This window comes from Scyliorhinus torazame, chromosome 17 (genome assembly GCF_047496885.1).
Source record: "Scyliorhinus torazame isolate Kashiwa2021f chromosome 17, sScyTor2.1, whole genome shotgun sequence".
NCBI classification, from domain to species: domain Eukaryota; kingdom Metazoa; phylum Chordata; class Chondrichthyes; order Carcharhiniformes; family Scyliorhinidae; genus Scyliorhinus; species Scyliorhinus torazame.
Window position 1 is genome coordinate 135,664,797 of NC_092723.1, and position 24,921 is coordinate 135,689,717.

Genomic DNA, 24,921 nt, shown 5'->3' on the forward strand with positions numbered 1-24,921 from the left:
TCAGAGTTCCTCTATTACTTAAAGAAAGTCCAGAGGTTTTTGAGAGGTGATCTCATTGAAACCTACAAAATACTTAAAAGGAATAGGGTAAATGCAGGTCAGAGTTATACTCCCTGGTTGGGGAGTCCAGCAATAGAGGACACAATTTCAAAATAAGGGCAAAGCCACTTGGGACCAAGGTGAGGAAATTTGCATCTTTACTGAGAGGGTTGTGAATCTTTTGCTTTCTCTACTGCAGAAGTCTATGAAAGCTCAGTCATGCAGTATGCTGAAAACACAGATTGACACATTTCTAAATATCAATGACTTGAGAGATATAGGAATAATGTGGGATAAAAACATTGCTGTGGATGATCCAACATGATTGCATTGAATGGCGGAGCTGATTCGATGGGCTGAATGGCCTACACCTGCTCCTATGTTCCATGGCTAAAATAAGAATGCTGAAATTAAGCTGTGAGATACAGGGGAATGGGCATTTCTAATGTGTAGATTTTAGATGGATCCATTCTTGTGGAAAGTGCACCACCAAACAAAGAGATCAGCAGATTGGCAGAATTGTTTCTGGGCTTCATCAGTCTATTCAAATAAAAAGAGAAAACACCAGAAATACATGGCAGATCATGCTGAACACGTGGAGAGAGGACATAGAGCTGAAATTCAGTTCCAGCACTCTTTTTCTTGGCATGATGAAAAAATGAAATGAAATGAAAATCGCTTATTGTCACAAGTAGGCTTCAAATGAAGTTACTGCGAAAAGCCCCGAGTCGCCACATTCCGGCGCCTGTTCGGGGAGGCTGCTACGGGAATTGAACCGTGCTGCTGGCCTGCCTTGGTCTGCTTTCAAAGACAGCGATTTAGCCCTGTGCTAAACAGCCTTTGTTGCCTGATGTGCTCCAGCTGTTCCTATTTTTTATTTCAGACGTTCAGCATGCTGATTTTGGGTCAATGTTCTCAGGGTGAGTTATTTGTGTTGGCTATGCTTCCACATGCAGTTCACTGGAACAAAGAGATCACTGTTATACTGCCTGCATAGCCAGCAGTGGCCCTTATGTAAGTCTCAGAAAGATGGGGGGGGGTTAGATAAAAGTGATTTGAGATAATCAGCAGTGTAATGACAGTTTATTATACTGCAGTGCCAGTATAATAAAGGGTGAACATCTGAAACTATGTGTAAATCAAACACGAGATGGCATCACTAATTCACTGTACATAAGACAGCATCACTAGGAATGCTGGGACAGTTGAGGAAAACATGAAGAGAGCAGAGTGAAAGTTGAATAAAGAAATATAGCACAAGATCAAGTCATAGTGTAGTTTAATAGTTAGATAGACTTCCGGTTGCGGCTATGCAGAGCTAAGTTGCACGTTTGGCAGCTCCCGCTTGGAACGGACTTTTGGACTCTTTTCAGGGCCCCCAAAGGCATTTTTTCAACATTTCCCGGTGTGGGAAGAAGACTGTAACATTCCCCCGACAGTGTATGGCTTGGACCAGGAGCGGGGCGACTAAAAAAGTGGTGGTGAACCCAAAGAAAGTGCGAGGGAAGAAGAGCAAGATGGCGGCGGGTGGGGACCAGGCAGCGTGGATGCAGTGGGCGCAGGAGCAGCAGGAGGTTATCCAGCGCTGCTTCAGGGAGCTCAAAGCGGACCTGCTGGAGCCGATGAAGGCTTCTATCGATAAGCTGCTGGAGACCCAGACGGCCCAGTGGGTGGCGATCCGCGAGGTCCGACAAAAGATCTCCGATAACGAGGATGAGATTTTGGGCCTAGCGGTAAAGGTGGAGGCGCACGAGGCGCTCCACAATAAATGGCAGGAACGGTTCGAGGAGATGGAGAATCGGTCGAGGTGGAAGAATCTGCGGATCCTGGGCCTCCCGGAGGGGCTGGAGGGGTCGGACGTGGGGGACTATGTGGTCACCATGTTAAACTCACTGATGGGAGCGGGGTCCTTCCAGGGGCCCCTGGAGCTGGAAGGGGCCCATAGAGTGCTGGCGAGGAGGCCCAAGGCTAATGAGTCACTGCGGGCGGTGCTGGTGCGGTTTCATCGGTTCGCTGATCGGGAGTACTTGCTCAGATGGGCCAAGAAAGAGAGGAGCAGCAGGTGGGAGAACGCGGAGGTTCGAATATACCAGGACTGGAGCGCGGAGGTGGCGAAGAAGAGGGCTGGGTACAACCGGGCAAAGGTGGTGCTGCACAGTAAGGGGGTGAAGTTTGGCATGCTGCAGCCGGCGCAACTGTAGGTCACCTACAAGTACCGGCACCATTATTTTGAGTCCCCGGAGGAGGCGTGGGCCTTTGTTCAGGTCAAGAAGCTGGACACAAACTGAGGGTCGGGTTGGGTGGTCGGGGATTGCTGTTGGTGTGTTACATTTTGAGGGGGGGTTCTTTGCTCTTGTTCCATTTTGGTTCGGTGTGGATGGTTAGGGTGGGTTGGGCACTGTTTCGGTTGGGTCTGTCGGGTGGGCTCTTGGAGGGGGGCAAGTAAATGGAGTAGGGGTGGATGGCTGGCAGGGGGGATGGGGCCCCGCGGGGGAGGGGGAGGCCCAAGTCGGGGTGAGGGGACTGGGCCTGTAAAAGGAGCTGCATCAGAGGTGGCGGGGCAGGGCAGATGGAAAGCGGGGGCTTTTTCCCGCACAGAAGGCTGGAGGGGGCGGGGCCGGGGCAGGGAAGCGAGGGTTGTTTCCCACGCTTGGGATGGAAGGGGGAGGCGGAGAGCCTGCTGATGGGTAATGGAGGAGGAGGGGATGTCCCACAATGGGAGGAGTCGAAGGAGAGGCGGGAGTGGCCGGGGTCAGCAGGAGTCAGCTGACTTGCGGGAGTGCAATGGTCGGAGCAAAGCAGCTGGGAGGGGTCCTAGCTGAGGGAGGAGGAAGGGGGGAGGGTGGCGGAGTGGGGGAGGCAGGAGGGTGGGTGGGGGGGGGAACCGGGTTGCTGCTGATATGGTCAAGGGGGAGCTGGAGCGAGTAGAGGGGGTTGGGACGGGGGTCTGCCGCCGTGGGGAACGGGCCGGGCGTGGGGTGCGGGCGTGTGGCTGGCCGAGGAGGGGTTAAGGCTAGTCAGCGGGGAGGGGGGCGGGTAGCCCCCTGATCCGGCTGATAACCTGGAATGTAAGGGCACTGAACGGGCCGGTCAAGCGGGCCCGGGTGTTTGCGCACCTGCAGGGGCTGAAGGTGGATGTGGTCATGCTCCAGGAGACACACCTGAAGGTGGCAGACCAAGTAAGATTGAGGAAGGGGTGGGCAGGTCAGGCGTTTCATTCGGGGCTGGATGCCAAAAATCGGGGGGTGGGAATCGGGCGATCTTGGTGGGAAAGAGGGTGTCGTTCGAGGTGTCGAACATTGTGACAGACAATGGCGGCAGGTACGTAATGGTAAGTGGTAAGCTGCAAGGGGAGAGGGTGGTGCTGGTTAACGTGTACGCCCCGAACTGTGACGATGCGGGTTTTATGCGGCGCATGTTGGGTCGGATCCCGGACATGGAAGTGGGGGGCCTGATAATGGGGGGGGACTTCAACATGGTGTTGGATCCGGCACTGGATCGCTCCAGGTCTAGGACGGGTAGGAAGCCGGCGGCGGCTAAAGTGCTGAGGGGGTTTATGGACCAGGTGGGAGGGGTGGACCCTTGGAGATTTGCAAGGCCGGGGGCTAGGGAATTTTCATTCTTCTCGCATGTTCATAAGGCCTATTCCCGGATCGACTTTTTTATTATGAGTAGGGCGCTGATAGCGAGAGTAGAGGATACCGAGTACTCGGCGATAGCCAGTTCGGATCACGCCCCACATTAGGTGGACTTGGAGCTGGGGAGGAGAGGGACCAGCGCCCGTTGTGGTGCTTGGAGGTGGGGCTGTTGGCGGACGAGGAGGTGAGTGAGCGGGTCCGAGGAAGCATAGAGAGATACCTGGAGGCCAACGATAATGGGGAGATCCGAGTGGGGATGGTCTGGGAGGCGCTGAAGGCGGTGGTTAGGGGAGAGCTGATCTCCATTAGGGCCCACAAGGAGAGGAGAGAGCAGAGGGAGAGGGAGAGGCTGGTGGGGGAGATGGTGAGGGTAGACAGGAGGTATGCGGAGGTGCCTCAGGAGGGACTGTTGAGGGAGAGGCGTAGCCTCCAGGCCAAATTCGACCTGTTGACCACCAGGAAGGCGGAGGCGCAGTGGAGGAAGGCCCGGGGGCGATTTATGAATATGGGGAAAAGGCAAGTCGGATGCTGGCGCATCATCTTCGGAAGCGGGACGCAGCTAGGGAGATCGGGGGAGTTAAGGATAGGAGAGGGAGTGTGGTGCGGAGTGGGGTTGGCATCAATGGGGTCTTCAGGGGCTTTTATGAGGAACTGTATCGGTCCCAGCCCCCACTTGAGGAGGGAGGGGTGGGCTGCTTTCTGGACCAATTGAGGTTCCCGAAGGTGGAGGAGGGACTGGTGGTGGGATTAGGAGCCCCGTTTGGGCTGGAGGAGCTGGCCAAAGGGATAGGAAGCATGCAGGCAGGGAAGGGTCCGGGGCCGGACGGTTTCCCAGTCGAATTCTACAAAAAATATGTGGACCTGTTGGGCCCGTTGCTGGTTAGGACCTTCAATGAGGCAAGGGATGGGGGGGGCTTTGCCTCCGACGATGTCCTGAGCACTCATCTCCTTGATCCTGAAGTGGGACAAGGATCCCCTGCAGTGTGGGTCGTACAGGCCGATTTTGTTGTTAAATGTAGATGCCAAGGTGATGGCGAAGGTCTTAGCCACGAGAATTGGGGATTGTGTGCCGCAGGTGATCCACGAAAACCAGACTGGGTTCGTGAAGGGGAGGCAGTTGAACGCGAATGTGCGGAGGCTCCTGAACGTTATTATGATGCCGGCGAGGGAGGGGGAGGCGGAGATAGTGGTGGCGATGGATGCTGAGAAGGCCCTCGATAGGGTAGAGTGGGGGTACTTGTGGGAGGTGCTGAAGAGGTTTGGGTTTGGGGAGGGGTTCGTCAGGTGGGTTAGGCTGTTGTACAAGGTCCCGATGGCGAGAGTAGCCACGAACAAGAGGAGGTCTGAGTGCTTTCGGTTGCATCGAGGGACGAGGCAGGGGTGTCCCCTGTCCCGCCTGCTCTTCGCACTGGCGATTGAACCCCTGGCTATGGCACTGAGGGAGTCGAGGAACTGGAGGGGCTTGGTGCGGGGTGAGGAGGAGCATAGGGTGTCGCTCTATGCAGATGACTTGCTGCTATATAAGGCAGACCCAGTGGGGGGAATGCCGGAGGTAATGAGGATCCTCAGGGAGTTCAGGGATTTGTCAGGGTACAAGCTCAACATGGGGAAGAGCGAGTTGTTCATGGTTCACCCAGGGGACCAGGAGAGGGGGATTGGCGAGCTTCCACTAAAAAGGGTGGAGAGGAGCTTCAGGTATTTGGGGGTCCAGGTGGCCAGGAGCTGGGGGGCCCTGCATGGACTTAATTTCACGAGGCTAGTGGAGCAAATGGAGGAGGAGTTTAAGAGGTGGGACGCGTTGCCGCTGTCCCTGGCGGGTAGGGTGCAGTCAGTTAAGATGACGGTGCTTCCAAGGTTTTTGTTCCTGTTCCAGTGCCTCCCCATTCTTATCCCGAAGGCCTTCTTTAGGTGGGTCAACAGGAGCATAACGGGGTTTGTGTGTGCGCGAGGGACTCCGAGGGTGAAAAGGGTGTCCCTGGAGCAGAGTAGGGATGGTGGGGGGGCTGGCACTGCCCAACCTCTGTGGGTACTACTGGGCCACCAATGTGGTGATGGTGCGCAAGTGGGTGATGGAGGGGGAGGGGGCTGCCTGGAAGAGGCTGGAGGCGGCGTCTTGTGAGGGTACGAGTCTGGAGGCGCTGGCAACGGCGCCGCTGTCGCTCCCTCCAATGAGGTATACCACGAGCCCGGTGGTGGCGGCTACCCTCAAAATCTGGGGGCAGTGGAGGCGGCACAGGGGGGAAGTCGGGCCTCGGTGTGGACCCCAGTATGGGGGAACCACCGGTTTGTCCCAGGGAGAATAGATGGAGGGTTTTCGGAGTGGCACAGGGCAGGGATAGGAAGGTTGGGGGACCTGTTTGTGGATGGGAAATTCGCGAGCCTGGGTGAGCTGGAGGAGAAGTATGGGCTCCCTCCAGAGAACACCTTTAGGTATCTACGGGTAAGGGCGTTTGCCACGCGGCAAGTGGTGGAATTCCCACTGCTGCCTCCACGCACGGTACAGGACAGGGTGCTCTCGGTGGGGTGGGTTGGAGAGGGAAAGATCTCGGCAACTTATCAGGTGATGCAGGAGGAGGAGGAGGCCTCGGTGGTGGAGTTGAAAGATAAGTGGGAGGAGTTGGGGGAGAAGATCGAGGAGGGGATGTGGGCAGATGCCCTTGGGAGATTATCATAGAATTTACAGTGCAGAAGGAGGCCATTCGGCCCATCGAGTCTGCACCGGCTCTTGGAAAGAGCACCCTACCCAAGGTCAACATCACCACCCTATCCCCATAACCCAGTAACCCCACCCAACACTAAGGGCAATTTTGGACACTAAGGGCAATTTATCATGGCCAATCCACCTACTCTTCCTCCTCGTGCGCAAGGCTCAGCCTCATACAGTTTAAGGTGCTGCACAGGGCACACATGACCAGAACAAGGATGAGCCGTTTTTTTGGGGGTGAGGACAGGTGTGTTAGGTGCTCAGGGAGCCCGTCAAATCACACCCATATGTTCTGGGCGTGCCCAGCGCTGGAGGAGTTTTGGAATGGCGTAACAAGGACGGTATCGAGGGTGGTAGGATCCAGGGTCAAACCGGGCTGGGGGCTCGCAATATTTGGTGTTGCAGGGGAGCCGGGAGTGCAGGCGGCGAAAGAGGCCGGTATTCTGGCCTTTTTGTCCCTGGTAGCCCGGCGAAGGATTCTTCTTCCGTGGAAAGATGCGAGGCCCCCAAGCATGGAATCCTGGATCAATGATATGGCGGGGTTTATTAAATTGGAGAGGGCGAAATATGCCTTAAGGGGATCGGTGCAAGGGTTTTTCAGGCGGTGGCAACCGTTCTTGGACTTCCTGGCAGAATGGTAGACAATGGTCAGCAGCAGCAGCAACCCGGGGGGGGGGGGGGGGTGGGGGGGGAGGGGGGGTTCTATTTTATTTTTGTTTGTCTACACTGGGGGATCTGAGGGGTGTATATATATTTGCTATGTTTGCTATGTGTTAATTTGGGGTGTTAATTTATTATTTATGTATAGGGGGAGGGGGGCACGGGGGTTGTTTTATTTTGTTTTGTATTTAATTCTATTGGGTTCCTTTTTCATTTTGTTGTTGATATTTTGTGAAAACTTCAATAAAAATTATTTTAAAAAAAAAATAGTTGGATAGAATATTGAATACTGTACTACAGATTCAGTATCAATAGTTTATTATCTGTAACTCAGTAGAGTGTGCAAACGTCATTTTAGTTAGTTCTGTAAAATAAATTAGTTTTGATTCAATCTTCTTATTTGTATATTCTTTGTCAACACTACATATCTGGCTATCTTGGAGAAAAAGACAAGAAATATAACATAATACCAGTAGTGGTAATATAACAAGCAGAGCAGGCCTGATGTGCCACTCACTTATTGCTGAATAATTTCCATTAATTGAACCTACAGAAGGAGTGAGGCCTCTTATTTATATAGTTAAGAGGCCTAACTGATGCCTAAAATAAAGGCTTCAACAATTTTGAAAGTGGGACTAATTCCTGCGCAGATTGATCACAAGCTGTCCCCATTGCTAAATTGTTTTGCAACATGCCTATATCAAGCTTGAAGAAACAGGTGCAAAGCATATAATAATATTTATCTTTATTATTGTCACAAGTAGGCTTACATTAACACTGCAATGAAGTTAGTGTGAAAATCCCCTAGTTGCCACACTGCGGCGCATGTTCGGGTACACTGAGGGAGAATTCAGAATGTCCAATTCACCTAACAAGTACATTTTTCGGGACTTGTGGGAGGGAACCGGAGCACCCGGAGGAAATCCATGCAGACACGGGGAGAATGTCCAACCTCCGCACAGACAGTGACCCAAGCCGGGAATCAAACCTGGGGCTCTGGCGCTGTGAAGCAACGATGTTAACCACTGTGCTACCGTGCTGCCATTACCAAGTTCTATCCCAAATGTGTTGGCCTAAACTTTATGAATTCACTATTTCAGAAGATGTATTAAAATGGTTTAATGCCTGTACTGTAGAGAAAGAAATTTCAAATAAACCATTAAGAATTCCTGCACTAAAATCCCTCGGTGTAATTACAGGGTGAAAAATTCAAATAATAAACTGCATCACAAACAGTTAATTTACCCACATAGTTGTTTCTTGTGTGTCTCCAAGTTTTCCCTTTGAAGGCAGGTTGAAGTTTAGATAAATGACTCAAGTGTCTTGCTGTGATATTGATTTAGTTTTCCATTTTAACAGAAATTTATTCTGCACAGATTAGTTTACATCAGTTCATTTGACCCGGGGATGACGGACAGAAAACAAATTTCAGGTTTGGAAAGTTAGTACATAAATAATTGAAGAAATATCAGGTAAAAATATTTGACTCCTTTACTGGTTGGTAATAGGCACTGGTGATGAACATTGCAGAAATAATCATACTGATGTTCACAGGGTTTATCAGATTGTTCATGAGGTATGGAATGTAACAAAATATGTTCATGATGATAATGAAGGATTTAGGGTCCCCAACCAAGCAACTGGCCTGAGATGAATCTTGCTGCTCATTTAACCAGAACCAGACTAACCGTTGGGGAATTCACTGGTTTAAAGCTTCATCTGGAGCCAAGTGGGAAGGATTGTTATTATAAAGAAGAATGTGAGTTATATTAAAGATAGAGAAAGTTCATTGTAGAGGTTGTTGAAATGAAGGAATAATAAAGGATGAGATTTATCAAAGAATCTTACACTCTTCTTATAGTGAAGGATCTGGGATATATCAGAGAGGATGTGGGATATATCAGAGAGCTTTATAGTGAAGGGTGTGGGATATATCAGAGAAGGTGTGGGATATGTCAGAGAGCATTATAGTGAAAGGTGTGGGGTATATCAGAATGAGATACAATGAAGGGAATATTACACACTTTCAGTGAAAGGCAGATTATAAAAGGATGCTACAGAGAGCTAGATATGGAAAATGTTAATAATGGTGTACAGATGTCAGGGATTATTGGGTGAGGGCAGAGTATATCAAATAATATTACAGCAATGAGTGGACTGGAGAATAATCTAGGCAAAGAGGGATTTTTATCTTTATGCTATTTTGGTTGTTTTTGTAGCTGCCTTAAATATTTTTCAGATTAAATGTTATGAATTGTGTCCTATTTTTAAGTTGAATTAATCCTCTGCTACTTTGTAGATTACTATGAAGCATTGGCTCACAAATTACACTCTCAGTATCAGGAAATGCCAATAACAGGATTATTGCTGATGCACTCAACCCATTATATCCACCTGCTGGAGGTGAGCAATGTACTTTGGGCCTGGTACCATCACAATTTACTATGGACAGCAAGAATGACTCACACTGAAATCACAGGGTCCAGTTATGTTCAATCATTCAAAACAGTCACAACTTTAAAACAAATTGTAAACTTCAAGAGTTAGCACCTTCGGTGCACGAATCTCAGGAGTAGTCTTTGCAATAATGAAAGGTGGAAAATGCACGCTTGGTGGAATCTTGTGCAGCTCCTGAGACTGTGAAGCAACACAGGCAGGGGAACTTTATTGTCCTGGAGGCCAAAAATCATATTCCCAACAAAGAATCAAACCAAAGTATTAAGTTCTCAGATGTTTGAAGGCTGGTCAAGCTTCCCAACGGCAAGCATCAGGAAGCTCTTTTGTATGCATCTGCATTTCATTCATTCTCGCCAGAATTATGTAGACATTTCAAATTAAGTTATTGCCGAGTGTTATGGGCCAGGGTTTAGAATGTATCATGGAGTTCACCTGACCCACAACTTTTAATAGATTGTGGTTATGGGGAGCACACGGGCCTACTGTATAGGTGTGATGCAACAGAAATCTACAGTACTTTGAAATTAAAACAATGTTTATTTATCATAGATTATCATAGAATTTACAGTGCAGAAGTTATGAAACCAGTTAACACTTTATAAACCCATAGTAAACACCAATTGATCCCCCAAAGAATAGAGTACTCTCTAAGTAATTCTTAATCTTTCCTTGCAACATCCATAAGACAAAAAGAACCCTTTTTACAGAAAGACATCAGGTTTAACTTCACTACTGAGAACAGATACCACTTTGAAATCACAAAATGAACATTCATAAGCTTGCAGAGATGCATACACAACTTGCTGTGACTGTAGCAAATCTAAAATGAAACTAAACACATCCTGCAGCTGCGAGCCCAAAGTGAAAGTCAAGCAGACAGACAGCCCAGCTCCACCCACTCTCTGACATCACTGATAAACACCCATTTCTTAAAGGTACATCCACTACAGCTATTTTATAAATCCCCATTTCTTAAAGGTGCGATCACATGACATGAGTGAGAAATACACGCCTTCAGATTGACAAGCGTATATAAGTGGCATGGAGCAGACAAGGTAGTGTACTTGGAGTAGGAGTGAGTAGCCATTGCTTTTTCCTCTTTGTGGAGTGTTCAGATTGAGTGGTGGCAGTCAAAATGTAATGGGGCTGGGCAGTGGGAAGGAGGGAAGGACCTGCAGAGTAGGGAAGGGCCTAACATCATGGATGTGGGTCATGTGAAGGAGGGTGTTTTGGGGCAGGGCTGTATAAAGATAGATGACCCGAAAGGCTAAGGTCAGTGCTGTCAAGGGTGAGACCCTTTGCAGCGGAAGAAACAATCTCACTGAGAGGGGGAAGTGGAATGCAGTATAGTGGCAGGTCCAGGGTCATGGTCAGGTATTGGATGATGTCATGGCTGGCGGGGGGGAGAGGGGGCGTCATGAAAGGAAATAAAAAAGGAGGTGCAGATAAAGGGAGGGGGTCAGGGTGGGCATGGGGACGGTAACAGGTGTAGGCTCTGAGGGAAGAGAAGGCATGTGGAGAATGATGGTAAACGGGTAAAGAGTAATGAAGGGAGGTCCAAAGGTAGCAGATGGATGAGGAATGTTTATAGTGGGTGGATCAAGGATGATGGGGGAAGCTAATGGGTGATGGAGAGGGTAGAAGGTATTGGAGAGGGTCTGAAATGTGACGCACACCATTTCTTAAATCTTTTGGGAACACAGTTGCTCTGCAACTGTGGCCATTTGAAGTGGAGGAGGACGGTTTTGGGTGGGTGGTTAAGGATGAGCACAATTGGCCGACTAAAAGGACACCAAATAATCAGGAGTTAAATGGACGAGAAAAATGGTCAGCTATATTCTCATCTCTCTAGTCAACCTCTGAACACTAGGATTTCTGTCTGATCCCCTGGTCTCATTCAACTGAGATCCAGGAAGGTTTGGAGAGGGAGGAGCAGTTGCACTGAAGTATAGCTCTTGCTGACTGGGGTGGGGTGGGGGGTGGGGGGGCGGAGAGAAAGGGAGATAGGTGACAGTCCTACAATCTTTCATAGGGAACACCACCATCTGCAAGTTTCCCTCCAAACCACACACCATCCTGACTTGGAAATATATCATCGTTCCTACTGTTGCTGGGTCAAAATCCTGGAAGTCCCTTCCTAATAGCACTGATGGTGTGCCTACACCACAAGGACTGCAACAGTTCAAGAACACTACCTTCTCAAGGACAATTAGGGTGCATGAGCAGTTCAGCTGGGATTCTGTACTTGCCGACTGCCATCCTTTTCACTCAGCATTCTATACCCTTTTCAAGCTCAAGTGAAGGTGGTTCTTCATCTAACTTATCTATGACAGGAAGCGTGAGAGAGGGCTTCAATTTCTCAGATGTCTAGCTGTCCATCAACTGGCAGTTGCCTGACTCAGAGCAGCAAAGATCACAGTAGTGCTCAGCTCAGCAGGGCATCTCTTTACTCTTGTTGATGTGTGGTTCACCATCTGTCACCATCAGGAGAGCAACTCTGTTGTTAGCAATAGCATCCTATTGACACAGGCAGTTTGCATTTCGTGGCATGAAGTTTCTGCTGTACCTCCCTGAATTGTGCAAGGCTGAGTTGGATACTTTCAGTTTGTAGCTGTTGGCTTTATGTTATGCATCATAATGGAAAATATCATCTCAGGTGATTAGGTCTCAAGCCATTTCATGTTGCTGGTTCCACTTTTACTAAATGATGCTTATGCTCTTCAGAGATGAATGAGCTTAGTGACATGTGAGCTTCAATGATACCAGCATCTGCGCTTTCTACAAAATCTTTGGTGGGTAGCAATTGTTCGAGCAAGATGACCGTCAAGATAGTCAACTTCACCAGATCCATATGGGGAATGAGAAGTTGAGATGCCTTGCTCATGAATCAGAGTTCTGCCGTGGCATTAGCAAAGATACCAACTAGGTTAAAGGCTTGTGACGCTTGCTAAGTACACCAACCCAAACAGCAGAAAGAGCTGCACTAGCCACACAATATTCCATCTCCTCCATGGACTAAGCTAGTGATGGATCTGTTCACGGTTGAAAAGAACCTACTCATAACCAGTTACCACTCTAAATATTGTTTGTTTAAAGACCCAAGGACATGTGAAGTGCAGCTGTGGCCCACACTGTGAGTGCCATTTTCAGTCTTTTCAGTGCCCTGATGGAAGTCATATTGGATGTAATCATTTGAAGACATGTGTGAGAAATGGTCTGTCAATCACATATCATCTCCCCAGTATCCTCATTTCAAGATTGACAGTATCAGAGGCAGATTTACAATGAAAAGCACAACGTTGTAGCGCAGGCCCAGGCCCATATTGAGAGATGGGCTATGGTGTGGGAGTACCGCTCAGAGCCTAGTAGCTCTGAATTTGCTGGTAGGCTGAAGAAATGTAAGCGTCCACCAGCAGGCAATACAGACCAACATCAGTCTTTGATTGGTGGACTCCCTTTCAGAGTAGGAAAACTGTGGCAGAGGTTGAGAGGTGGTGGAGACTTAGAGCAGGTCTACTGACTGTCTGATGTAAGGTTTCTGACCTTCCACTGGCAGCAGCCAGGTTTCTGACATTCGGTCCGGCAGCCTGATGCAAAAGTGCGGTCGCTGATCTTACATTGGATTGCGAGCCTGCGAAGCCTTCAGCGAGGCAAGGCGATGCTGGCCAATGGCCGTCAAGGCGAGCAACGAGGTGACTCTTGACCTGAGGCCAGGGCTAAGGAGGGCGGGCAGGTGACCAATCAACCAACCAACTAAAGAAAGAACAGAGACCAGGCCAGGTAAGGCCAGATAAAGCCAACACACAGCAGCAGCCAGGCAGACAGTCAGGAGCACATGTGGTCATCGAGGCTCAAGACCAGGCCACCTGAGCAAGAGGTGAGAAGTTGTGAGGTGTGAGGGCCAGGCAAGCGCTGACGTTGTGGTGCTCGGGGAGAAGTGACCAGCGAGGCGACTTGATTAGAGCCAGAAGCAAGGGCTGATAGTGAGAGGGCTGGAGGCATCCAGACCGGCAAGGGCAAAGGCCAGCCAGATAGCCAGCAGCAGCAGCTAGCCAGGGGCACACATGGTTGCCGATGGTTGAGGCCCACCCACCCTAACGAGAGGTGAGCAGTCGGGAGGAGCAAGAGCCAGGCAAGTACCGGCATCGTGGTTTTCAGGAAGAGTGGGGCAACTTGACCAGAGATCGCAGCTGAGAGTGAGAGGGTTGGGAGGCAACTGGACTGGTGAGGGCGAGAGCAGAGGTCAGGCCAGATAGCCAGCAGCAGCAGGCAGTGAGACACCACTAGCACACCTGCGAGCTTAGGTTGTCAAGGGGAGCAGTGGTAGAGTGGTATTGTCTCTAGACTAGTAATCCTGACACCCTGAGCCATGTTCTGGGAGCCGGGTTCAAATCCCACCATGACAGATGGTGAAATTTGAATTTAAATTTTAAAAAATTCTGGAATTAAAAGTCTAAAGATGACCATGAAGTGCTTATTGTAAAAAAAGCATCAGGTCACTAATGTCCTTTAGGTTCCCTTAGGGAAAGAAACCTGTTGTACTTACCTGGTCTGGCTGACATGTGACTCCAGATCCACAGCAACGTTCTCAGGGATGGGCAATAAATGCTGGACCCGCCAGCGACACCCACATTCCATGAACAAAGCTGCAGGGGTGACTTGACACCTAGGCGAAGGCTGATGAGGGCAAAGGAGCCTGCTCTTTATAAAAATTCATAGATCAGTCAATATTAAGGGACACTACGAATCTGGTGGTCAAAAGTGCATAAAGTTGAAGGCAAGGCAAGGGAAACGCGGCGAAAATACAGTTTGCACTTTACTTTAAAAGGTTTGAAGTCCTGAGCAGTGCTCAAACTGCACAGTTATCGTCAACAACAACATTCACTGGAGGCAGCACGGTGGTGCAGTGGTTAGCATTGCTGCCTCATGGCGCCGAGGTCCCAGGTTCGATCCGGGCTCTGGGTCACTGTCCGTGTGGAGTTTGCACATTCTTCCCAGTTAACGTGGGTTTCATCCCCACAACCCAAAGATGTGCAGGGTAGGTGGATTTGCCACACTAAATTGCCCCTTAATTGGAAAAGATTAATTGGGTACTCTAAATTTATATAATTTAAAAAAAACATTCACAAAACATTTTGGTGACTTGTCTGATGACTTTGACCTGCCGATTTCCAGAGGCAACACGTTACCTGAAACACTACAAGATACTGCTCAAACCCATTGTTCTGCAGCTGAAGCGAGGGAAGAAACCTACCCCGAAGACATTGTCTTACAGCCACCCGTTCCACTGGGCATGACTGAATATTTCATAATAAATAAACCAGAGAACATTGGTAACATGGGCAATTTGTGAAAGGAGTTTGAGGTTCGAGACCGAAAGCCTCATGAGTCCCATTTTCTGAGGCTGAAGAGAAATTGCATGATGAAAAGGAGAAACTGGTCAATTTGTTTTCAGAAATGTCGAAGGTTGTTATGTTTGCAAATTATTTCCTGACCCTAGTGAAAGTAAACAATCATTTGTTGATGATATTCTAACTGGAGAAATGTTAGAAGAGATATTGCTGATCATGAAACTTCCAAAAGGTTATGTGTACTGTTATGGGCGAGGCGTTTTCAGAACCCCAAAATGTATCATGGAGTTCAACCAACTCAACTTAACCTTTTAAATAAACATTGGATCCCTTAACACCCCTTACTTCAAAGATAACCCTGAAAATATTACAACACTAAATAATCCTTCAGTTATCCCTTTCAACATCCATGAAACTTAACACCTTTAAACAGAAACGCATCAGGTTAAAGGCTTTACTATTATGAGTTTAAATCACCCAAATGGTCCAGAAAAAGTCTTTCATAGCAGAGATCACAGCAGATCCAGCTCACTGCAAAGCACAGACACACACCCAAGCTCTTTTCCTCAAAACTGAAATTTCAAAATGGCTGAACTGAGCTCAGCTCCACCCACTCTCTGACATCATTGTTTTCTTAAAGGTGCATTGCTTAAACATCCATCTCTTAAAGGTACTCTCACATGACACCACCCCCCAAGAAAAAAAAATAAACCATCAACTTCAAGATGGTTTCATTTTTCACTTTTGCACCATCCACTTAAAAATGTACACAGTAAATATACCTTTTCGTTTAAAAAAAAACCAACATACGCAAACAGGCATAATAATGTAGTCCATTTTTCCCGTTCTTCTTCCTCCAACCGAAATCCTTCTCGATTGACAGTCTCTTTGAACAAGAAAGTCTCTGCACGATCCATCCATTCCTCTACACCTTGGCATTTCTCTTTAGATTCAGATACTTTAGTTCAATCTGACCACAGAGCCCCTTGCAATTCTCCAATACAGGAACATTGGTGATCACAGCTTTCAGGCAGTCAAATGCCTGTTGAAAGTCCGCTGTCCATTGACATTTTTGACGTTTGTTTAGCAAGTCCATCAGTGGAGCAACCACGCTACAAATCATTTGCACAAAGGATCGATCAAATTAATTCATGCTAAGAGATAGCATTATTTCCCTTTGTCTTGAGGGTATCGGAAACGCTGCAAGGAAAGTGATTCGGGCTTCTCCAAATTCACTTTCGGCTAGGTTCATCACCAAACCCGCCCCTTGAAATCGATCGAAGAACTCCATACGATGTTTAAAATGTTCTTTCCATGTCTGGAAGTTGAAAATAAAAGCAGATTGTCCCACTTTCTCAATGCAATCCTCCAATCGTGGGATAGGGTAAGAGTCCGTTCTTGTAACTGCATTCACCTTTCGATAGTCCACACACAACCGTTGGGTACCATCTGGTTTAGGTACCATCACTATGGGTGAGCTCCATTGGCTGCAACCCACTTCAATTATGCCATTTTTAAACATACTCTCAATTTCTCTGTTAACCTGTGCCAATTTTAAAGGGTTAAGTCTATATGGATGTTGTTTGATAGGAACAGCATTTCCCACATCTACATCATGTATAGCCATTTTAGTACTTCCCAATTTATTTCTACAAACTTGCCCATGTGATATCAATAAGTCTTTCAGGTCAGTTTGTTTTTCCTCTGGAAGGTAACTTAACAATTCATCCCAATTTTTAAGAACATCCTCATTTTCCAATTTAATTTGAGGTATATCAAATTCACAGTCATCTGGATTTAGTTCGTCACTTTGAGTTAGAATCATTAAAACCTTCTTTTTCTCTCCTTCTCTTTCAAAGTACCTTTTTAGCATATTCACAAGACACACTCGGTGAGTTTTCCTTCACTCTGGTGTTTTTACTACATAATTCACCTCACTTAATTTCCTTTCAATCTGATACGGTCCACAAAACCTCGCTTTTAAAGGCTCCCCTACCACTGGTAACAATACTAAAACTTTATCCCCACTGGCAAAACTATGAACTTTGGATTTCTTGTCCGCTACCCGTTTCATCACATTTTGTGCAACTTTCAAATGGTGTCTAGCCAATTCACCTGCTCTATTTAATCGTTCCCTAAAATTTGACACGTAATCCAATAGTGTAATTTCCGATTTCTCACCCACCAATTTTTCCTTAATCAATTTAAGTGGTCCTCTTACCACATGCCCAAAAATTAGTTCAAAAGGACTAAATTTGGTAGATTCATTGGGTGCATCCCTAATTGCAAACAATACAAATGGGATTCCTTTATCCCAATCCTCTGAATAATCTTGACAATAAGCCCTCAACATTGTCTTTAATGTCTGATGCCACCTTTCTAACGCTCCCTGCGATTCTGGATGGCACGCAGTTGATTTAAATTGTTTTATTCCTAAGCTATCCATAACTTCTTTGAATAACTTTGAAGTAAAATTTGATCCTTGATCCGATTGAATTTCTGTGGGTAATCCATATCGAGTAAAGAATTTAAGTAACTCCTCCACAATCCTTTTAGCTGTAATATTACGTACTGGAATGGCCTCTGGAAACCTAGTAGACACATCCATTATAGTCAAAAGATATTGATTCCCACTTTTTGTTTTAGGAAGCGGTCCTACACAATCAATTAGGACCCTCGTAAAAGGTTCCTCAAATGCTGGAATGGTATTAAGGGCGCTGGTTTTATCACTGCTTGAGGTTTCCCTATCACTTGACGTGTGTGACATGATTGACAAAATTTAACTACATCTTTATGTAGTCCAGGTCAATAAAAATGTTTCTGGATTTTAGCTTGAGTTTTCCTTATTCCCAAATGACCTCCCACTGGTACCTCATGTGCCACTCGCAACACCTCCTGTCTATACACTACCGGCAATATTACTTATAGAATTTTTTTTTTTCATAGAATTTACAGTGCAGAAGGAGGCCATTCGGCCCATCGAGTCTGCACCGGCTCTTGGAAAGAGCACCCTACCCAAGGTCCAAACCTTCACCCTATCCCCATAACCCATAACCCAGTATCCCCACCCAATACTAAGGGCAATTTTGGACACTATGGGCAATTTAGCATGGCCAATCCACCTAACCCGCACATCTTTGGACTGTGGGAGGAAACCGGAGCACCCGGAGGAAACCCACGCACACACGGGGAGGATGTGCAGACTCCGCACAGACAGTGACCCAAGCCGGAATCGAACCTGGGACCCTGGAGCTGTGAAGCATTTGTGCTATCCACAATGCTACCGTGCTGCCACTTGATGAACTTCTGCCCACTTTTCATCCGCCTGCATATGTACAGGTCTCCATTTTCTCATCAAGACATCATTTTGACGGTAATAACACTCTGGTATACTCTCGGATTCCTCTTCCGTATATGCTTTCTGATATATCCGTTTTATTTCTACATCTTTCTGTTGTAACTCCGCCAATTTTCCTGAACTAAAAATATCCGCCTCATCCTCCACCTGTTCTTGTTCTTTTTCAACCATCTGATCAAAAATCGTTTCTGATAATTGCACTTCAACTTCATCTTCACTCTTTGATTTCTCCTTTGTCTTACCCTATGACTTTGCGACCTTGTTACTACACAATCCGGAAAAATCCAAGGATATTCATCCTTCAACCCTTCTGTTGTCTGATTTTCCACTGGCTTATCAATCACAGTAGGCATCACTCCCACTTGCGATCCAACTATATCATTACCCAAGATAAACTGTATTCCTGGACAAGATAGTTTATCTATAACTCCTACTACCACTTCACCACTCTTCACTGGACTTTCCAACCTTACCTTATCTAATGGAACGCTGCTCCTCTCACCCTGAATTCCACATATTACCACCTTTTCTGGCAACATTCTTCCCAAACTACATAATTTCTCATCTCTTGCCATTAAAGATTGACTAGCCCCTGTATCTCTTAGAATTGTGACTTCTTTACCTGCTCCTCCTGATACACATGAGTAAACTTTACCCACACAAGTAAATTATTTAAAGACATCTGGCACCTTCTTAACAATTACTTCTTGAACAGGCTGTACAATCGTTTGCACCTCCTTCGCTTCCCTTGGGCTTTCCTTTATCACTCTAACAAATCCCACTGTCTTATCCTGTTTTACCACATTAGCCTTCCCAGTGCTTTTCTTCAACCACCAACACTGTGACTTTACATGGCCTAGTTTATTGCAGTGAAAACATTTGAAACTTTTCATTTCTTTTCCACCCCCCTGGATTTCTTTTTTAATCTGAGGTACACTCTCTTTATTATCTCCCATCAGATCACCTTTACCTTTACCACTTGAGTATTTCTCATGTCCCCAGTTTCTATCCCTCACCGGCTGAAACTGATGTCGGAAAACAATCTTTGATTTATGAACTAATTCATAATCATCTGCCATTGCCGCTGCTAATCTCGCAGTTTGAACCCTCTGTTCTTCCACATGAGTTCTCACTACATCAGGAATTGAATTTTTTAACTCCTCCACAAGTATAATTTCTCTGAGAACTTCATACGTTTGGTCTATTTTCAAAGCCCTTATCCACCTATCAAAATTACTCTGCTTGAGCCGTTCAAACCCCATGTATGTTTGACCAAATTATTTCCTTAAAATTTCTAATCCTTTGTCTGTAAGCTTCAGGCACTAGTTCATATGCACTTAAGATGGATTTCTTCACCTCCTCATATGTTCCAGATGCCTCCTCCAGTAGAGATGCAAACACTTCACGAGCCCTACCTACCAGCTTTGTTTGAATCAGTAATACCCACATGTCCTGTGGCCAGTGCATTTGTTTAGCCACCTTTCCAAATGAAATGAAAAAGGCTTCTACCTCCTTCTGGTCAAACCTTGGCAATGCTTGGACTTATTTAAATAGATCCCCACCACGTCTTCGACTATGACGCTCTGTCTCACTATCCTCATTCATCTCCTCCAACTGTATGTGTCCCTTTGCGTCTGCCAATTTTAACTGATTGTCATGTTTCAGAGCCATTTTCCGAAGTTCAAACTCTCTCTCTTTTTCCCTTTCCTCTCTATCTCTTTCTTTGTTTCTTTCTTCGCTCTCCTTTTCTTTTTTCTCTCTATCTCTATCTCTTTCTTTTTCTACCATTGCATATTCAAGCCGCTTTAATTCTTTTTCATGTTCAAGTTGCTTTCATTCTTTTTCATGTTCAAATTGCTTAATCTGCAACTGGAGCTTTGCCATATCTAATGAGTCAGACTGTATCACAGGCAAACGTAAATGCGCAGATACCACGTTGAGTACCTCATTTTTTCGTATTTTGCTAGGCAGTGTTAACTGCAATGCTTTCGCCAAACCTAACAGTCTGTTTTTACTCTCTGTCCGTAAGGTATCACATGTTACCGCGCCCAACCCCAAAAACTTCTGAGCCTCCGAAAGAGCCATTGTTCACAACACTCTCCCCACTTAAACTAAAATACCACACCGGAAAAGCAGCAAACCTTCACTGTCTTTATGTTCACAAAAGCCAATCTAATAGATAGACTTTTATCCCCCTCGAGACCTCAATTGTTATGTGTGAGGCATTTTCAGAACCCCAAAATGTATCATGGAGTTCAACCAACCTCTCCCTTTAATGGATTGTTGCTTTTGAAGCACGCGGCTTGTTCCCCAGGTGTGATATTACAATTATGGACACGTGGTTTTTAACACAAAACAATGTTTATTCTATGAACTCAACTTAACCTTTTAAATAAACATTGGATCCCTTAACACCCCTTACTTCAAAGATAACCCTGAAAATATTACAACACTAAATAATCCTTCAGTTATCCCTTTCAACATCCATGGGACTTAACACCTTTAAACAGAAACGCATCAGGTTAAAGGCTTTACTATTATGAGTTTAAATCATCCAAATGATCCAGAGATAGTTTTTCATGGCAGAGATCACAGCAGATCCAGCTCACTGCAAAACATAGACACACACCCAAGCTCTTTTCCTCAAAACTGAAACTTCAAAACGGCTGAACTGAGCTCGGCTCCACCCACTCTCTGACATCACTGTTTTCTTAAAGGTACATTGCTTAAACATCCATCTCTTAAAGGTACTCTCACATGACAGTACATTCATTCAAAGATGTAAATTATATGGAAGAATTGATTCTACGTTATCGGCTCAGTTTGAAAAGGAGCGTTCTTATTGGAGGGAAGTGCTGAGATGTGTTGTTGCCACATCAAACTGCTGTCTTCCTTGGGGCTTACTTTAAGAGGACATGATGAGTCATCAGTGTCAAATCGAATAGGTCATTTTTTAGCTTGCCTTGAATATCTCAGTGAATTTGAGCATTTGAAGTTATCAATATTGTGGCTAGAGAAGACCAACTTTTTAATGCACAGAACCTTTGATAACCTCATCACTATAATGGCAACTCGGCTCAGAAACCAATTCACTAATAAAGTAAAGGATACCAAATACTATTCAATAATTGTGGACCAATTAACATTAATTTTAAGATATTTGACCAGTGATGGTGAAGTTGTAGAGCGATTTCTCTGCTTTGTCCAACTGGAGACAACTGTTTTGGAAATCATTGCAAATTTAGGTTTGGACATCAAACATTGTTCTGGGCAGAGCTTCGATTATTTCACAAATACGGCTGGAAAATATCCAGGTCCACAAAGAAGGCTGAACAATGCAAGTCCCTGTGGCTTATTCATCCCATGTTCCAGTCACTCATTGAATTTAGTCTGCAACACAGCTGTTCAATATTTAGAGGCAGTTGGACGTTTTTTTGGATTTTATTCAAAAACTGTATGCCTTATTTTTGGTCTCCATGCATCGGTAGAATATGCTGAAATCATGCTTGGGACAGGCACATTTGACGGTCAAAAGAATTTGTGACACTAGGTGATCTGCTCATTCAGATGCTGTTTTGGCTTTGTGATTGAACTTATTGTTGATATAAAGGAATGCTCATCAGGCATAGTCACATCAAAGTCAGAGAAACCATGGGTGAAAGCTGAAGCAAAACTTCAGCAGAGATGTTTGAAAAATACAATTACAAATACAATATTTCAGTTTTTACTGTTTTGTGGAACTTCAAAGTTACTTCAAAGACTTAATGCAGTCAGCAAATCACTCCAAAATGTTGAAACAACTTTATTAAATGTTTCACAATTGTTAGCTTCGGTTAGACCTTTTGGCATGGAAGTTCGAAATGACTATACCTTAGTGGAAGCAGAGGCACTAACATTAACGAACAATACAGGTTCCTCCGATGATCAGAAGCAAACAAGACACAGGAAGTTATTATTTGAGGGAACTGGAGACAATTATATCACTTTAAAAAGGAAAGAGAAGATCATCATTGAGACTGTCAATGTTATTTGTGACACAATATTGGTACTATTGCAGAGTTAAAGTGAATCTCTGAAGAAAACTGTTGAATTATTTTGTGTGCTTTTTGACAAAGGTTTGGATGTGAATGTGAAGAGCTGCTGCTGTAAGAGATTAATTGCATTTTACCGGGAGGACATAGACACAAATCATTTTGAAGATGAAGTAAAACAATTCATTCATTCCATCAATAATGACATGCATTGTGCTTCGAGATCACAGCTGATTTTCACACACTTGTACATGATGGTTTGCAGTCAATCTTTCCAAATGTGGACACCATTATGAATTTTTTTTTAACAATACCTGTCACAAATATTTCTGGTGAACATTCTTTCTCCACATTGAAAAGAATAAAAAATTATCTGCGAAGTAAAATGCGTCAGGAACATTTGACAAGTTTGGCAAAACTGACGATTAAAATGAATTCTTATATCAGGCTGTCAGAATCAAAACTGAAACCAAACTGGAACCCTGGGACTCTGAAAAAACATATTAGTTGGTTCAGCTCTAATTACCACCTGTTAGCGGGTAAGCACAGCCTTTTAGGCCAATTTGTTGCCCATCAGTCAACTCCATCAAGCCGAGTCATCACTGACACTGGCCAATCTGCAATCAGCAGTTTAAACCAGCACAGGCTTCTGCTTGAATTAAAAGTACAGGATTCTTGCAGACTGTTTGTCTTAAAGTGGCATGTCCATTAATCATCCATAGGTCAAAAATACAACAGCAAAATAAAATAAAGGAGAAATAAGGGAGTACACAGGGAACAAACAGGAAGGACAGTGCTTTGGAGAATAATCATTTTAGGTGTTGTTCGCACAGACTGTAATTTCCTATGTTAAGTAGTGTTAATGAGGTAGCACGGTGACGCAGGGGTTAGCAGTGCTGCCTCACAGCGCCAAGGACCCAGGTTTAATCTCGGCCTCGGGTCACTGTCCATGTGGAGTTGCACATTCTCCCAGTGTCTGCGTGGGTCTCACCCCCACAACCTGACGATGTACAGGGTAGGTAAATTGCCCCTTAATTGGAAAAAGATAATTTGGTACTCTAAATTTATAATTTTTTTAAAAAGTAGTGTTGATAGTTGCTTATAAGTAAGGATTTGAGGGGAAAGCTATCGGTATTTAATGTTACTAATGTAGATAATTGCATTTACATAAAAGGTGTTCTGATTTGCAACTTATATGTACTTGCATATTATACTACCAGTCTGTAATTTTGATACCATTTTCTTACCTCATTAGAAATAATGTATTTGTAAACAGAGCAATGTTAAACTGAATTGATGCTCTATTCAGGGGAAGGAGGATGGTGTGATAGTGAAAGTAAGCAAAGCAATTTGAATACGCGGGACAGGATGCTTCGTTTGCGGGACCATGTTCTCCCGCCAGAAGTGAATGGCTTCTGGTTTGCGCTGACGCTAGGATCAGTGCCCAGAAGTGATACTCTCTCTCTTACCATGCAAATTTATGGATGGCGGGTAGCTTAAGAGATTCCATTCTGAATCCCGCTATCAGGCCATCATTTTGAACGGCCAGCCTGATACCAAGGTTCGGTGGCCTGTGCCCCCCCCCCCAAATGCAAATCCTGCCCCCCCCCCCCCCCCCCGCTGATGAGGGCTCCTCCCCCATCAACGGAATTGCTGGGTCAGGCCCCACCCCAAGCCCACACACATGAAGGCAACCCAACCATGAGGAGGTGACAGAGATGATTGATGAGGGGAGGGCGGTGGTTGTTGTTTACATGGACTTCAGTAAATCCTTTGACAAGTTGCCTCATGGCAGACTGGTACAGGAGGTGAATTCACATGGGATCAGAGGTGAGGTGGTAAGATGGATACAGAACTAGCATGGTCACATAAGGCAAAAGGTAGCAGTAGAGGGTTGTTTTTCTGACTGGAAGGTTGTGACTAGTGGTGTTCCACAGGGATCTGTGCTTGAGCCTCTGTTGTTTGTAGTGTACATACACAATTTGGAGGAAAATGTAGCCAGTAGGTTCACGGATGACACCAAGGTTGGTGGAGTAGGCAGATAGTGTTGAGGATTGTCAGAAGATACAGCAGGACTTAGATAGGTTGGAGACTTGGGCAGATAAATGGCAAATGGAGTTTAATCTGGACAAATGTGAGGTAATGCAGTTTGGTATGTCTAACAGAGGGGAAATATACCGTAAATGGCAAAACTCTTAAAAATATAGAAAGTCAGAGAGATCTGGGCGTGCATGTCCACAGATCTTTGAAGGTGGCACGACAAGTGGACAAGGTAGTCAAGAAAGCATATGGAATGCTTGCCTTCATTGGATGGAGCATCGAGTGTAAAAACTGGCAAGTCATGCTACAGTCGTATAGAACCTTGGTAATGCCGCACTTGGAATATTGCGCACAATCCTGGTCGCCACACTACCAGAAGGATGTGGAGGCTTTGGAGAGGGTGCAGAGGAGCTTTACCAGGATGTTGCCTGGTCTGGAGGGTGTTAGCTATGTGGAGAGGCTGAATAGACTCGGTCTGTTTTCATTAGAAAGACGGATGTTGACAGAGGTCTACACGATTATGAGTGGCATGGACAGAGAGATGGGCAGGCACTCTTTCCCAGGGTGGAGGGGTCAGTCACCAGGGGGCATAGGTTTAAGGTCCGTGGGGCAAAGTTTAGAGGGTGGTGAGTGCCTGGAACAC

The 24,921-nt window shown here is 45.8% G+C and overlaps 1 protein-coding gene across 1 annotated transcript in view; it reads left to right on the forward strand.

Moving 5' to 3' along the window:
- Nucleotides 1–24,921, forward strand: part of LOC140393581 (testis-expressed protein 47-like) — an 88,852-nt gene that overhangs the window by 5,753 nt on the left and 58,178 nt on the right. The window contains exons 2-3 of the mRNA XM_072479858.1: nucleotides 8,401–8,473; nucleotides 9,341–9,444. Coding sequence (XP_072335959.1) covers nucleotides 8,401–8,473; nucleotides 9,341–9,444 — 177 coding nt within the window. The remainder of the gene's footprint in view (nucleotides 1–8,400; nucleotides 8,474–9,340; nucleotides 9,445–24,921) is intronic.